At 52.2% G+C, this 15,719-nt stretch overlaps 1 protein-coding gene across 2 annotated transcripts in view; it reads right to left on the reverse strand.

Moving 5' to 3' along the window:
* Positions 1–3,307: 3,307 nt before the first annotated feature.
* The window catches only part of BMAL2 (basic helix-loop-helix ARNT like 2), a 40,315-nt gene continuing 27,903 nt past the window's right edge, over positions 3,308–15,719 (reverse strand). The window contains exons 7-16 of one of the 2 annotated variants that reach the window (XM_066590125.1): positions 13,703–13,820; positions 12,838–12,981; positions 11,015–11,255; positions 10,561–10,667; positions 9,937–10,087; positions 9,715–9,773; positions 9,527–9,635; positions 5,611–5,698; positions 3,838–3,946; positions 3,308–3,631 (exon numbers count right to left, since the gene is read on the reverse strand). In XM_066590125.1, the coding sequence (XP_066446222.1) occupies positions 3,516–3,631; positions 3,838–3,946; positions 5,611–5,698; positions 9,527–9,635; positions 9,715–9,773; positions 9,937–10,087; positions 10,561–10,667; positions 11,015–11,255; positions 12,838–12,981; positions 13,703–13,820 (1,242 nt within the window). In that variant the 3' untranslated portion in view covers positions 3,308–3,515. Of the gene's footprint in view, positions 3,632–3,837; positions 3,947–5,610; positions 5,699–9,469; positions 9,636–9,714; positions 9,774–9,936; positions 10,088–10,560; positions 10,668–11,014; positions 11,256–12,837; positions 12,982–13,702; positions 13,821–15,719 lie in introns of those variants that run through there. The other variant, XR_010790201.1, reaches the window with a different exon arrangement.

Below are 15,719 nucleotides of genomic sequence, written 5' to 3' on the forward strand. Positions count from 1 at the left end.
GGACCGCGCCCCATTCATCGTCGCAGTGTGCCGTGCTGTTACAAGAGGCTCAGCCGCTGCTATAGAAATAGACTGGAGGGTTAATCCAGCCCAATAAATGGGAGCTACTCCTTAATTCAGTTTCTGGGAGAGTTGGGCGACCACCAGTGAGAGTCGCACCCGGCTGTCCTAGACTCCTGAACAACCAACACTCATTATGCAGTGATACACCCCCGTAGGTAAACACTCAGGGGAGCTGCTCAGGAGGGAGGAAAGCTGGGGATCCGATATCGTCATCAGGACCGTAAAGACTGCATGGCCTATGGCTTCCAGGAGTGGATGTGGCATGCGTCGCAGGATGTCCATACTTTCCACAGGCACAATGACTTATTGTGTAGTCTGGGACCCCCGCACATAATGCAAGGACCGTCTGTTCACACTTGTCGCAGTGAGCCTTGCAAAGAGCTGCGGGAAGCAGAGTATACTGACAGATAGCGCCATCTGCTGGAGGAGCCCAAACATTTATATACAGACATTTACTGCCACTTCCTTACCGTATCCAACTTAAAAGTTATGTCCACTTGAAGTCCAAAGTATCAAAGTCCTTAGAAGGGCAGGAGCCGATCAAACGTACAACATCGCCTCCGTATAATGTTTATACCATCTGTATTTGTGGTGAGGAAGATGATGTAGAGGAAGGTCAAGGCTGCACATTGGCCGATGTGTGCAGCCGGCCTTAAGCTGGACGGCGAGGAAAGTCGGGTGTATATTATATACACACACAGGTAACTTTTAAATGGGTTTGCTGCTTTCTTTCACTGATAACCAATCCTATGGAAAGGTCGGTAGTAGTTGAAGGATGCGGGACCCCCATCCATCAGCCAATGGCCTGGCCCACCGTCAATGCAGAAGACCGGAGGTGGTCATTAGCCGTCAGCACAGGATGTGAGCCTGACTGCTTCACTCCCAGAGGATAGGTCATCAGTGAAGGCCCACAGCCTAATACTGGACTCCACAAGACCTCCGAAGTGTCCTGCAGCGTCTGGACAAGCTTTTGGCAGCAGATCCTTTCAGTCCTGTAAGTTGCTCGGTTCGGTCTCCCTGGTTCGGGCTGCTAGAGTACGCTGCGATTAGGGAATCCTGCGGCCATGAAGGGGCTACTAGTCTATACAGTGTCATATGAAGGCAGGGCTAGGGTTGCCACCAGCATGGACAGTAATTTACTCTAGGTGTCAATGCCCGTACTTATGTTTACTGGCCATATTAAGGGCTGGTGAAGAAAAGAAAAAAACTGATATGGTTGCTGCGCGGGCAGAGGTGCTGATAGCAGTAGGCGCTATAATACATTGTGTAGTTCTGGTCGGGACTCTGTCGTTGCACTCGGAGAACTTCCTCACTCCTACCCCCAGCATCTGTGTTCCTTCATGTATAGTACACTGGACCATTGGATTAGCAGAGGTAAGAACATAATTCACGATGAGCAATGCCCTTAATCACAACCCTTTTCAAAAGTGCTTCCAGGGAAGGACAAATGGAGAGTCATACTTCATACCGGGAACACCCCGCGAGACCGGCCACGCTGGAGATGCTTCATACCGGGAACACCCCGCGAGACCGGCCGCTCTGGAGACGCTTCATATTGGGAACACCCCGCGAGACCGGCCGCTCTGGGGATGCTTCATACCGGGAACACCCCGCGAAACCGGCCGCGCTGGAGATACTTCATACCGGGAACACCCCGCGAGACCGGCCGCTCTGGAGATGCTTCATACCGGGAACACCCCGCGAGACCGGCCGCGCTGGAGAGGCTTCATACCGGGAACACCCCGCGAGACCGGCCGCGCTGGAGAGGCTTCATACCGGGAACACCCCGCGAGACCGGCCGCGCTGGAGAGGCTTCATACCGGGAACACCCCGCGAGACCGGCCGCTCTGGAGATGCTTCATAGCGGGAACACCCCGCGAGACCGGCCGCGCTGGAGATGCTTCATAGCGGGAACACCCCGCGAGACCGGCCGCGCTGGAGATGCTTCATACCGGGAACACCCCGCGAGACCGGCCGCGCTGGAGAAGCTTCATACCGGGAACACCCCGCGAGACCGGCCGCGCTGGAGATGCTTCATACCGGGAACACCCCGCGAGACCGGCCACGCTGGAGATGCTTCATACCGGGAACACCCCGCGAGACCGGCCGCGCTGGAGAAGCTTCATACCGGGAACACCCCGCGAGACCGGCCGCGCTGGAGATGCTTCATACCGGGAACACCCCGCGAGACCGGCCACGCTGGAGATGCTTCATACCGGGAACACCCCGCGAGACCGGCCACGCTGGAGATGCTTCATACCGGGAACACCCCGCGAGACCGGCCACGCTGGAGATGCTTCATACCGGGAACACCCCGCGAGACCGGCCATGCTGGAGATGCTTCATACCGGGAACACCCCGTGAGACCGGCCATGCTGGAGATGCTCCGACGGCGTAGTTTACACAGCACACCTTGGCGCTTGTCACAGTGTCTCCAATCCTTACGCTTGCCCATTTTTCATACCGGGAACACCCCGCGAGACCGGCCGCGCTGGAGATGCTTCATACCGGGAACACCCCGCGAGACCGGCCACGCTGGAGATGCTTCATACCGGGAACACCCCGCGAGACCGGCCACGCTGGAGATGCTTCATACCGGGAACACCCCGCGAGACCGGCCACGCTGGAGATGCTTCATACCGGGAACACTCAGCGAGACCGGCCGCTCTGGAGATGCTTCATACCGGGAACACCCCGCGAGACCGGCCGCTCTGGAGATGCTTCATACCGGGAACACCCCGCGAGACCGGCCGCTCTGGAGATGCTTCATACCGGGAACACCCAGCGAGACCGGCCGCTCTGGAGATGCTTCATACCGGGAACACCCCCCGTGAGACCGGCCACGCTGGAGATGCTTCATACCGGGAACACCCCGCGAGACCGGCCACGCTGGAGATGCTTCATACCGGGAACACCCCGCGAGACCGGCCATGCTGGAGATGCTCCGACGGCGTAGTTTACACAGCACACCTTGGCGCTTGTCACAGTGTCTCCAATCCTTACGCTTGCCCATTTTTCCAGTTTCAAACTCATCAACATCAGGAATTTCCTGCCTCATTTGGCACTCCCGACAGGCATCACCTTCACCAGATAATCCACGTTATTCACTTTACCTATCAGTGGCTTTAATGTTACGGCTGATCGGGGTGTATACAGGTCTGTATACGTCCATAGCAAGTTTTCCACCACCAACCCACAATGCCCTGGCAGTACCACACGATCCCCTCATCCAATCACAGTCAGGTTTTATACAAGTTAGGATCGCTTTATTATGAAAATCTCCTTCCGATTGCTCTCTCCCACAACGTGGCGCTGCCAAGAGTCTTTAAGAAATGCTTCGATGTGCAGGTAACAAAAACATAAAATACAATACAAAATCATGGGTATCGCCGCGAGCCCTGTAGCTACAGTATGTGCAGTTGTGCGTCTGAGTGCTGGCTGTGGCCATCCCGCTATAGTGCCCAGTGCATGCCGTGCAAGTCTCCGGCTTCCCCCAAACCGCCGTCCGCTTCTAGAAAGTTCATGAGGGCGGCTTCATCGTTCTCAAAATCAAACGCTGAGCTGTCATCTAGGGGAGAAAAGGTGTCCTAGTTACCAATGTGACCCATTGAATACCAACCTTGGAGCCCTTCTACAAGGGACGACAAATCGCTCAGATTCCGGTATCCAACGGGATTCTGAACGATTACTGCTCAGTGTAGAAGCGTGCCCGACTGAGCGAGCGCACGGGGGGTTATGGTGGTGGTCAGCGGTATAGAAAGGGTCACGTCTTACTCAGCAGGTTGTCTGGAATAGGGAATGAAGGCAACATGTCGTTCGGAGAAGACGCATCCAATTTCTCAATTTCTGAGGGAGACAACCGAACCAACTCGTCCTTCTGTACCTGCGAAATGAAATGACAGAATATGACCGAATGACATCACAATCTACTATATACACGGACATGCCAAAAGTTATGGAACAGGAACCAATATCATGTAGGACACCTCTAGCCCAGCAACTCCACTTGGCATCATTTCCACAAGTGGATGGAAAACGTCTAGAGGAATTTTGAGCCATCTTGATAGTCCCCTACCGCTCTGTGGTAGATGTAGGTGCAAGATCTTGGGGGCGATTGGACCTCTGCACAAATCCCATAATGGTTTGATTGGGCTTGCGTCAGGGGAACGTGCCGGCTGCACCATTCATAGGAACTCTCCAGAACGCTCCTCCCACCAATTACGGAAGACTAGTACCCAGAGGCCCAGTGCAATATCCTGCTGGGATATCCCATCATTGGCTGTGTGTCCTCACACATCCACTGGTCTCAACACCACCTAACAGTCTGGTCAGACGCTCCTCTCTACTGGTGGTCTGTAGGAGGCGTCCTGAGCCCGGTCACCTTGTGTCCCCTCACACATCCACTGGTCCCAGCAACCCCTAACAGTCTGGTCAGAACGGCCGGTGGGTGACAATTCATCGATACGACCCTCCAGCTTCTCAATAATGCGCCACCCTCTGGTAACTGGGTGAAATCTCTTCTCTGTGGCCAACAAGCTCTACAAGAAGAGGTCACTACACACAAGGAGCCTCCGAGAGCCTCTTATAGGACAACGGGGGAAGCACTTCTAGGGTCTCAACTAATCACTACAACTCCCATCATCTACAGATCTGTCTGAGATGGAACCGCAGGACGGGGTCTGCAGCAAAACGACAATTTATTCTAGAGGACGAGATTTTTTTTTAGTTTTTACAAAGTATTAAATGCCCACATAATTTCAGAAATAGCAGATGCCATCCATCTGGCGCCCACCATTACGCCTCGTATGACCTCCGACACTTCACATCGCCTTGGCATGAGCATGCTGACTCATACAGCTGTGGGCGTTTCCAAGAGTCCCCTGAGGTACGGCTATTTCAGCTACAATTTACATACCGCTATCCCAGGACTTCTGGCACGTCTGTGTGTACGGCCTGATATCCATGTAATGTAATGTGCTACTGGGGACCTTGACTCTTCCAAGATACTTAGTGACCTACTACAAGTACCTTGTTAGTTCTAGGATGCTTAATAGGGGCTTACCCCATTAAAGACATAGGATAGGGAATAATTGTCAGATTGCTGGGGGTCCAACTACTGGGGTCATCAGTGACCCCAAATCTGGCAAACTTGAATGCCCCATGTGAATAGATGCTCAACTACCGCTCCACTGAATTCTATAGGGAGAGGCAGAGATTGATGTGCTCAGCGATCGCCCTCCGTCCCATAGAATAAGTGCAGGTGAAGCGTGATATGACTACAGCCGTAGTGATACGGGGCATTGGGCTGCAGCGGGCTCTGGGTCAATGGTGATCCAAGGGGTCAGACCCCCAGGGAGCAGACATTTATCTCCTATGAATAGGGTGAAAGGTCTTCAATGGGTGGATTTCTTTAATAACCCTCTGACCGATGAGTACATTCACACTTCCAGAACCCAGCAGCACAGAGTGTTTCAGGAGATGGATCAGCGGGAAGCAAAATAATAATGTGCCAAAAAGAAAGAGCTTTACAAAACAATGAATCCGCACCTCACAGGGTGGCAAGTCCAAAGCTGCAGGCGACTTCTTCAGGACTTCGGTGGGGCTTGCATTGCCATTGAACGGTGGGGAGTGCAACCTGTGGATGAGAAGAATACTTATCTCCATTACACCGGCACTAATCATGTCAGACCGTAGGCAACAGGTTGGCCAAGTAGAGTGCACAGAGCCGGTAACCAGAACGGCTTGTCCCTGGGGTCGGGTTCCAACAGGTACCCTGTAGGGTCCGGAGTCACTGCAGCGGAAAGTGGGATGGCATGATGTAATTCCCCTGGTAGTAACGGCTGATTTACATACATTAGAGGGACTGTCCACCCCCTCCCCCAGCACCAAGGGACCGCTCATGTACTAGCTAGAAAATGCATCCCTTCTCTAGAGAATGCAACACATCTGCTTCGCACATTCACCCATCTACAATCCAATTCCAAAAAAGTTGGGACGCTGTGTAAAATGTAAACTATAAAAAAGGGAATCTCATCTAACCATACTGTAATCATAGGAGAGCATGGAGCACATATATATGGGGGAGGGGGCATCGCTGTATTTCATTAGAAGTTGGGCGGGCCGTGTCTACCGCTGTGCAGCATCTCCTTTTTTGGGAGGACAATTGCTAACGTTTCAGGAGATAAATGTTGCCCCATTGTTTTCCGATGGAGGATTCTGGCAGCTCTTCGGTCCCGGGGCTTCCTTGATGGACTTTTTATTTCAGAATACGCCAAGTATTTTCTACTGGTGGAAGGCCTGTACTGCAGGCGGACGGTTCACCCCGGACTCTTCTCCTGCGAAGCTGTTGTGCTGGATATAGTATATACCTTCATCCACAAAGCCCTCCACAGCGCAGCACCCTCCTATATCGCCTCCCTCATCTCAATCCATCAACCAGCCCGGGCTCTCCGCTCTGCTAACGAAACCAGACTGCGCGCCCCTTTAATTCGAACTTCTTATTCCCGCCTCCAAGACTTCTCCAGAGCAGCACCGGTCCTCTGGAACGCACATCTCCACCCCCCATATCGTGCATATCTCCACCCCACCATACAGTGCACATCTCCACCCCACCATACAGTGCACATCTCCAGCCCCTTTACCTTCTCTTTCACCCCATTACTTGTAGTATGTAGGCTCGTTGGAGCAGGACCCTCACCCCTATTGTCTGGTTGGAGCAGGACCCTCACCCCTATTGTTTCCATCAGCTGATTACCATGTAACTGCGGTTCTGTAATGTTTGTACTTTTGTCTTTCTGTATCCCCCCTGACTATGTAAGCGCTGCGGAATATGTTGGCGCTATACAAATACAGATTATTATTATATGGTGGAAGGTCCGGACTACAGGCGGCCAGTTCACCCCGGACTCTTCTCCTGTGAAGCTGTTGTGATGGATATAGTATATAGTGGAAGGTCTGGGCTGCAGGTGGTCGGTTCACCCCGGACTCTTCTCCTGTGAAGCTGTTGTGATGGATATAGTATATAGTGGAAGGTCTGGGCTGCAGGTGGTCGGTTCACCCCGGACTCTTCTCCTGTAAAGCTGTGCTAATGGATGCAGTATATAGTGGAAGGTCTGGACTGCAGGCGGCCGGTTCACCCCGGACTCTTCTCCTGTGAAGCTGTTGTGATGGATATAGTATATAGTGGAAGGTCTGGGCTGCAGGTGGCCGGTTCACCCCGGACTCTTCTCCTGTGAAGCTGTTGTGATGGATATAGTATATAGTGGAAGGTCTGGGCTGCAGGCGGCCGGTTCACCCCGGACTCTTCTCCTGTAAAGCTGTGCTAATGGATGCAGTATATAGTGGAAGGTCTGGACTGCAGGCGGCCGGTTCACCCCGGACTGTTCTCCTGTGAAGCTGTTGTGATGGATGCAGTATATAGTGGAAGGTCTGGGCTGCAGGTGGCCGGTTCACCCCGGACTCTTCTCCTGTGAAGCTGTTGTGATGGATATAGTATATAGTGGAAGGTCTGGGCTGCAGGTGGCCGGTTCACCCCGGACTCTTCTCCTGTGAAGCTGTTGTGATGTCTAAGATGTTGTCTGGTTGGAGCATATGTTGCTCTGCAACCTCTATATACTGCTTAGCGTTGATAGTGAATTCAGGATGTGCGCTGCCCATGCCCTAGGCACTAATGCACCCCCATACCATCAGAGATGCAGGACTGTGGGCTGGTAACAAGCTGGCTGGTCGCTCTCCTCTCGAGTCCGCTGGATACTACATCCGTGGTTTCCAAAAAGAATTTTGAAACTTTGTTCTGTGGTCAGATGAATCAGTTCTCCATTTGGCCCAGAGAAGATGCCGGCATTTCTGGATTGTGTTGATATACGGCTTCTTCTCAGCGTAATACAGCTCTAACTTGTATTTGTGGGTTGTACGGTGACCTGTGTTTACAGACTGATTTCTGGAAGTATTCCTGAGCCCTGCTGTGATTTGAGTCACATCATCATGCCCGTTCATAATGCAGTGACGCCTGAGGGCCCGTAGATCTCCAGCATCGTGTGGCGCAGAGTGTAAGCTCTCACCTATGACCTGAAGGTTGCAAGTTCAATCCCTGCATGATTCAGGTAGCAGCTCAAGGGTGACTCAGCATTTCGAGGTCGGTAAAATGAGAACCCAGCTTGGTGGGGGGTAATAAGTAATAATTACCTGAAAGCTGCGGAATAAGTTGGCGCTATACAAATACCAAGATTTACTTATTTATCCAACGCTGACCGTCCTTGTTCCTTCTACACATGAATTTCTGCATATTCTCTGAATCCTAATATAATGTACTGCCGTTGGTGGGATATTCAAAGTCTTCACAATTTTACGTTGAGGAACATTTTTTGGAAATTGTTCCACAATCGGTAGATTGGTGACCTCTGACCTTCTTTGCTTCGGAGAGACTCCGCCGTTCCAACATGCTCTTTTTATACAGTCATGTGACTTAGTAGAACATTGACCCTCCAGCTGTTTTTCATTAAAGGGGTTGTCCCACGCCGAAACTGTTTTTTTTTTTTCCAACAGCCCCCCCCGTTCGGCGCGAGACAAACCCGATGCAGGGACTTAAAAAAAAAACCGCACAGCGCTTACCTGAATCCCCGCGCTCCGGTGACTTCTTACTTACCTGGTGAAGATGGCCGCCGGGATCTTCTCCCTCGGTGGACCGCAGGGCTTCTGTGCAGTCCATTGCCGATTCCAGCCTCCTGATTGGCTGGAATCGGCACGTGACGGGGCGGAGCTACACGGAGCCGCTCTCCGGCACAAGCGGCCCCATTCAGAAAAGAAGAAGACCGGACTGCGCAAGCGCGTCTAATCCGGCGATTAGACGCTGAAAATTAGACGGCACCATGGAGACGAGGACGCTAGCAACGGAGCAGGTAAGTGAATAACTTCTGTATGGCTCATAATTAATGCACAATGTATATTACAAAGTGCATTAATATGGCCATACAGAAGTGTATAGACCCACTTGCTGCCGCGGGACAACCCCTTTAAGTCCCATTCTCCAGCCTTTTCTTACCCGTCCCAACTTTTATGAGATGTGTAGCTGCCATCAATGAACTGTTACAATGCCCCTCCCCCCCCCCCCCCCCTGATTTGTGTGCGATGTTCTACTGTAGAATACAATGTGGCAATATGAGATTTCCAAATAACTGCATTTTCCCCTTTACATTTACTTCCATTTTACACAGCATCCCGACTATTTTGGAACTGAGGTAGTATTTCAAAAAGAGCTGAGCAGTCTTTCATTTCCCTTTTGGAGGCGCTGTAGGGCAAATGGACTCTACTAGTGGGATCCCTCCCAAGGCTACTGCCCAAATGCTAGAGCCGAGGGTAACCTTCTGATCAGCTTATGGTAAGAGGGCTCTGAAGATGAGGGACTAACCAGAGTAGACGCCCCCTTCAAGGTTGTCACCTACTGATGGAACGGAACGTATCCCACCTCTGCAGTTCTAGAATTTGCTTTGCGATCTCCCTGCCGATGTTCGCAGCCCCCAGTAGCGTTCCGCTGGACAACCCGGGCACATTGAGGAAAGAACGCTTGGAACCGTCTGCAGGGGATAAAGAACACTCAGTGGCATAAGGCTGCCTGGCGTCACAGTGCAGAAGAACAAACATGCGGTGGCTTACCTTCCGAGGAATGGGAGCTGCCGGGGAGGGACGCCGTCTCCAGCGATGACCCTTGACCTCTGCAGTACAGATTAAGCAAGCACGGTTACATAGGGAAACGCCAGCGACAATGGAAGAAACATACGATCCCACCCGGCGAGTAACTTTACAACGATCGCCCCCAGGTAGCCGTCAACTGAGGATTAGTTCCCACAATGCATCACTGGGACGTAAAGCACTTACGACACTACGGTATTGACAGACACGATGTATTCAAACTCTTTGGTCCACGGGTTGATGAAGCTGAACCACTGGCTTTGCAAAATGATGAAGGACCCATCCTTAGCCTTGAATTTGTATGGATTTGTCAGGATCTTCTCCTTACTCTGCAAAACTGGTGATAAAAAGAAAAAATCATCAAAAAGGGAAAGGGCTCAGAGCGGGGGGGCGGGGGGGGCGGGGTCCCCTGGGGAAGGAGCTATGCAGCGGGGGGGGGGGCAGAGCCGCGCGGAGGGGGCGGAGCGGGGGGGCGGGGCCCCCTGGGGAAGGAGCTATGCAGCGGGGGGGGGCAGAGCCGCGCGGAGGGGGCGGAGTGGGGGGGCGGGGCCCCCTGGGGAAGGAGCTATGCAGCGGGGGGGGGGCAGAGCCGCGCGGAGGGGGCGGAGCGGGGGGGCGGGGCCCCCTGGGGAAGGAGCTATGCAGCGGGGGGGGGCAGAGCCGCGCGGAGGGGGCGGAGTGGGGGGGCGGGGCCCCCTGGGGAAGGAGCTACGCAGCGGGGGGGGGGCAGAGCCGCGCGGAGGGGGCGGAGCGGAACGGAGGGGGCGGAGCCACGCAGCGCGGGATATGATCCTTAACAGCCCCGTTAACCTGCTTTATGTTGTTCGGTCAGATGGCCGTGGTCGTCCGCATGGAAGTATTCGTAACAGGAGGTGCCGAGAAGCTCCTGGGGAAGGTAACCTAGAATGGCGGTGGCTCTGCAAGAAGAGAGGCTTATATGTTCATGCACACAAACAGCAAAATGAGCAACTGGGAAAATTCTCTCAAGATAGAAGATTGTCGAAATAAATGTTATTTATTTACTTTAATTTTAAAAAAGTAATAGATTCCTGATTGGGCGGCCGACCCCCGACAAGGCCTCTCTGGGGGACACGGGGTGCGGACCGCTCCGGGGAGGGGACACATTTTTGTAACCAGTGATACATTTGTAACTAGTTCTCACGCAGGTCACATACATGAATTCTTCCGCTTGTCGCCCCCAGACTTCCCTGCCGCTTCCGGCTTATCTCCCCCAGGGGGCGCTTCGGCCTCGCGGTTTTCTTACCGTTGATCTACATAAACAAATTTACCATCCATGGTATAACGGGTGACAAATTCTGTGGCTTTCACTTTAATTTCAGCCGTGCCCTGCGGCATGATGTACGGGTGTAACCGACCAATGGCGACCAGGCAGCTGAAGCTGTACGATTCTTTGTCTGCCTCGCAGTCTTCTTTAACCCCTACTTCGCTGGAAAGGCAGGTCCTCAAATATCCTGTGCAGTGGATGGTGCAGTATCGCCGATGCTCTGTGTGAAGGACAGACGCAGGTAAGAACATGCACACCTTATCCAATCAGCACCCTCTAGTAGCAGACTGCAAGAGTGTGGGGATAAAGAGCGGGTGCAGGCGCCCTCTGGTGGCAGACAGCGGTAATGTAATGAGTGGGTGCGGGCGCCCTCTGGTGGCAGACAGCGGTAATGTAATGAGCGGGTGCGGGCGCCCTCTGGTGGCAGACAGCGGTAATGTAATGAGCTGGTGCGGAGCGCCCTCTGGTGGCAGACAGCGGTAATGTAATGAGATGGTGCGGGCGCCCTCTGGTGGCAGACAGCGGTAATGTAATGAGCTGGTGCGGGCGCCCTCTGGTGGCAGACAGCGGTAATGTAATGAGCTGGTGCAGGCGCCCTCCGGTGGCAGACAGCGGTAATGTAATGAGCTGGTGCAGGCGCCCTCCGGTGGCAGACAGCGGTAATGTAATAAGCTGGTGCAGGCGCCCTCCGGTGGCAGACAGCGGTAATGTAATGAGCTGGTGCAGGCGCCCTCCGGTGGCAGACAGCGGTAATGTAATGAGCTGGTGCAGGCGCCCTCCGGTGGCAGACAGCGGTAATGTAATGAGCTGGTGCAGGCGCCCTCCGGTGGCAGACAGCGGTAATGTTATGAGCTGGTGCAGGCGCCCTCCGGTGGCAGACAGCGGTAATGTTATGAGCTGGTGCAGGCGCCCTCCGGTGGCAGACAGCGGTAATGTAATGAGCTGGTGCAGGCGCCCTCCGGTGGCAGACAGCGGTAATGTAATGAGCTGGTGCAGGCGCCCTCCGGTGGCAGACAGCGGTAATGTAATGAGCTGGTGCAGGCGCCCTCCGGTGGCAGACAGCGGTAATGTAATGAACTGGTGTAAGCGCCCTCTGGTGGCAGACAGCGGTAGTGTGGAGATAAAGAGCGGGTGTGGGGGTCCTCTGGTGGCAGATAGCGGTAATGTAATGAGCTGGTGTGGGAGGCCTCTGGTGGCAGACAGTGGTAATGTAATGAGCTGGTGTAAGCGCCCTCTGGTGGCAGACAGCGGTAATGTAATGAACTGGTGTAAGCGCCCTCTGGTGGCAGACAGCGGTAATGTAATGAACTGGTGTAAGCGCCCTCTGGTGGCAGACAGCGGTAGTGTGGAGATAAAGAGCGGGTGTGGGAGCCCTCTGGTGGCAGACAGCAGTAGTATAAGTAAACACACGGTGTGGTATGATGACGGAGCCGGACGTCCATGATCCCTGCAATAAACCATAGCTTCTTGACGAGGATAAACCTTTGCCCACTGACCAGTTACAAGTAATCTAAAGCAGGCTTCCCCCAGCGTTCTGCCCATGTACATGCCAGGCTTCAATGCAGTAGTGACATCTCTAACCAGAATGCTCCCACCATACACTGGCATAAGGTCCAATTCACTAATGCCGCCTCTGCTCTAATCACAGAAATATTAGATTACATTAGATCTCACCCAAAAAAACAGGGGAACGAGCCAAGTACTGTGCCACCCCACGGGCGCCAGCAGCCCTGGAAGTAACCCATCTGGGCATCGAGCGGGTCCTGATCTTTACCCACTTGGTGAGGACAGAGAAGAGTCACCTTTTTTCTTTGTGCCAGGTAAGAAGTCGTTGCTCTGTTTGCTTGAGGTGCGGCCCACCCTCATCCGACAGAAGAAGGAGCGCCTGGAGCCCCAGTGCAGGCGAGAACCGGCCGTCTGAAAGGGAGTCGGAACCTGCAAGCCGGCTGACCAAACAGAAGAAGTTACAGGTCTTACCTGGAGACATTCGATTATTACAGTAAGAGCGAAAAGAAAGATGGCGGCCAACTTCTCATAAACAGATAGAGTGCACAATGAGGACTAAAGTATTGGCCCCCCGTCAGGTGAGGTGTGAGCGTTAAGGCCCATTTACACGAGACAGCTTTGAGCGATTATTCAAGTATCTACTCCGCTCCTTAACTACCAATTATGTATGCAAATGAAGCCTTCCCTGAGCGCAGCTAATAGCCCGGGGAGACTGTCTGCACTCAGATCCTTTGTTCTCCGAGGTGGAAACAATGTTATTAGCACTCCCTGTGGAGAACTGCTGATAAAAGTGAGCCATGATTTTTAGGTGAGCTTGATTTTAAGGATCAGCTAAATGCGGGCGCCCCGCGCCCATTTACACGAGCCGATTATCGCTAACACGACTGCCGATCAGCGAATTGGAGAAAATCAAGTTTCAGCACCTTCTGTTGGTCCCGATACTTCTGTCAGCAGGGTGTGCTACACTGCAGGACCATACCGGCAGGAGCTGTTATGGCAGCCATATTGGTTGTCACCCAGCTTTCCAAGAGTAGCACTTTCCCCACCTGCCAGAGGGAGGTCAGCGCCACGAGTTGCTAGCGGTGGGAACGTTCATCCAGCGTCCCGCAGCTCCCTCATCCCTTCACAGAGACGAGAGGAGGAAGAACACGGGAGACTTACTTTTGGCATCGATGAGCTTCTCCCGCGTGGCGACATCTGGGGAGGACAGCTGCTCCTTGACTTTGGCAACGTCTTTGGGATGCAGATAGTCAAACAGGCTCTGTCCTATCAGATCAGCCTGCGGGAGGAAGCCAGAAGATCAACTACAACTCCCAGCATTGACCGATAGCCACAATAGATGAACAGGTGCAGGCAGCACAACTCCGACCCTCAGTACTAGCAGAACAGTGAGCGCAGCTCTGGAGTATAATACAGGATGTAACTCAGGAGTAGTACAGGATAAGTAATGTATGTACACAGTGACTCCACCAGCAGAATAGTGAGTGCAGCTCTGGGGTATAATACAGGATGTAACTTAGGATCAGTACAGGATAAGTAATGTATGTACACAGTGACTCCACCAGCAGAATAGTGAGTGCAGCTCTGGGGTATAATACAGGATGTAACTCAGGATCAGTACAGGATAAGTAATGTATGTACACAGTGACTCCACCAGCAGAATAGTGAGTGCAGCTCTGGAGTATAATACAGGATGTAACTCAGGAGCAGTACAGGATAAGTAATGTATGTACACAGTGACTCCACCAGCAGAATAGTGAGTGCAGCTCTGGGGTATAATACAGGATGTAACTTAGGATCAGTACAGGATAAGTAATTATGTACACAGTGACTCCACCAGCAGAATAGTGAGTGCAGCTCTGGGGTATAATACAGGATGTAACTCAGGATCAGTACAGGATACGTAATGTATGTACACAGTGACTCCACCAGCAGAATAGTGAGTGCAGCTCTAGGGTATAATACAGGATGTAACTCAGGATCAGTACAGGATAAGTAATGTATGTACACAGTGACTGCACCAGCAGAATAGTGAGTGCAGCTCTGCAGTATAATACAGGATGTAACTCAGGGTCAGTACAGGATAAGTAATGTATGTACACAGTGACTCCACCAGCAGAATAGTGAGTGCAGCTCCTGGGTATAATACAGGATGTAACTCAGGATCAGTACAGGATAAGTAATGTATGTACACAGTAACTCCACCAGCAGAATAGTGAGTGCAGCTCTGGAGTATAATACAGGATGTAACTCAGGATCAGTACAGGATAAGTAATGTATGTACACAGTGACTCCACCAGCAGAATAGTGAGTGCAGCTCTGGAGTATAATACAGGATGTAACTCAGGATCAGTACAGGATAAGTAATGTATGTACACAGTGACTGCACCAGCAGAATAGTGAGTGCAGCTCTGCAGTATAATACAGGATGTAACTCAGGATCAGTACAGGATAAGTAATGTATGTACACAGTAACTCCACCAGCAGAATAGTGAGTGCAGCTCTGGAGTATAATACAGGATGTAACTCAGGATCAGTACAGGATAAGTAACGTATGTACACAGTGACTCCACCAGCAGAATAGTGAGTGCAGCTCTGGGGTATAATACAGGATGTAACTCAGGATCAGTACAGGATAAGTAATGTATGCACACAGTGACTCCACCAGCAGAATAGTGAGTGCAGCTCCGGAGTATAATACAGGATGTAACTCAGGATCAGTACAGGATAAGTAATGTATGTACACAGTGACTCCACCAGCAGAATAGTGAGTGCAGCTCTGGAGTATAATACAGGATGTAACTCAGGATCAGTACAGGATAAGTAATGTATGTACACAGTGACTGCACCAGCAGAATAGTGAGTGCAGCTCTGCAGTATAATACAGGATGTAACTCAGGATCAGTACAGGATAAGTAATGTATGTACACAGTAACTCCACCAGCAGAATAGTGAGTGCAGCTCTGCAGTATAATACAGGATGTAACTCAGGATCAGTACAGGATAAGTAACGTATGTACACAGTGACTCCACCAGCAGAATAGTGAGTGCAGTTCTGGGGTATAATACAGGATGTAACTCAGGATCAGTACAGGATAAGTAATGTATGCACACAGTGACTCCACCAGCAGAATAGTGAGTGCAGCTCCGGAGTATAATACAGGATGTAACTCAGGAT

Source organism: Eleutherodactylus coqui, chromosome 2 (genome assembly GCF_035609145.1).
Source record: "Eleutherodactylus coqui strain aEleCoq1 chromosome 2, aEleCoq1.hap1, whole genome shotgun sequence".
In the NCBI taxonomy this organism is placed as follows: domain Eukaryota; kingdom Metazoa; phylum Chordata; class Amphibia; order Anura; family Eleutherodactylidae; genus Eleutherodactylus; species Eleutherodactylus coqui.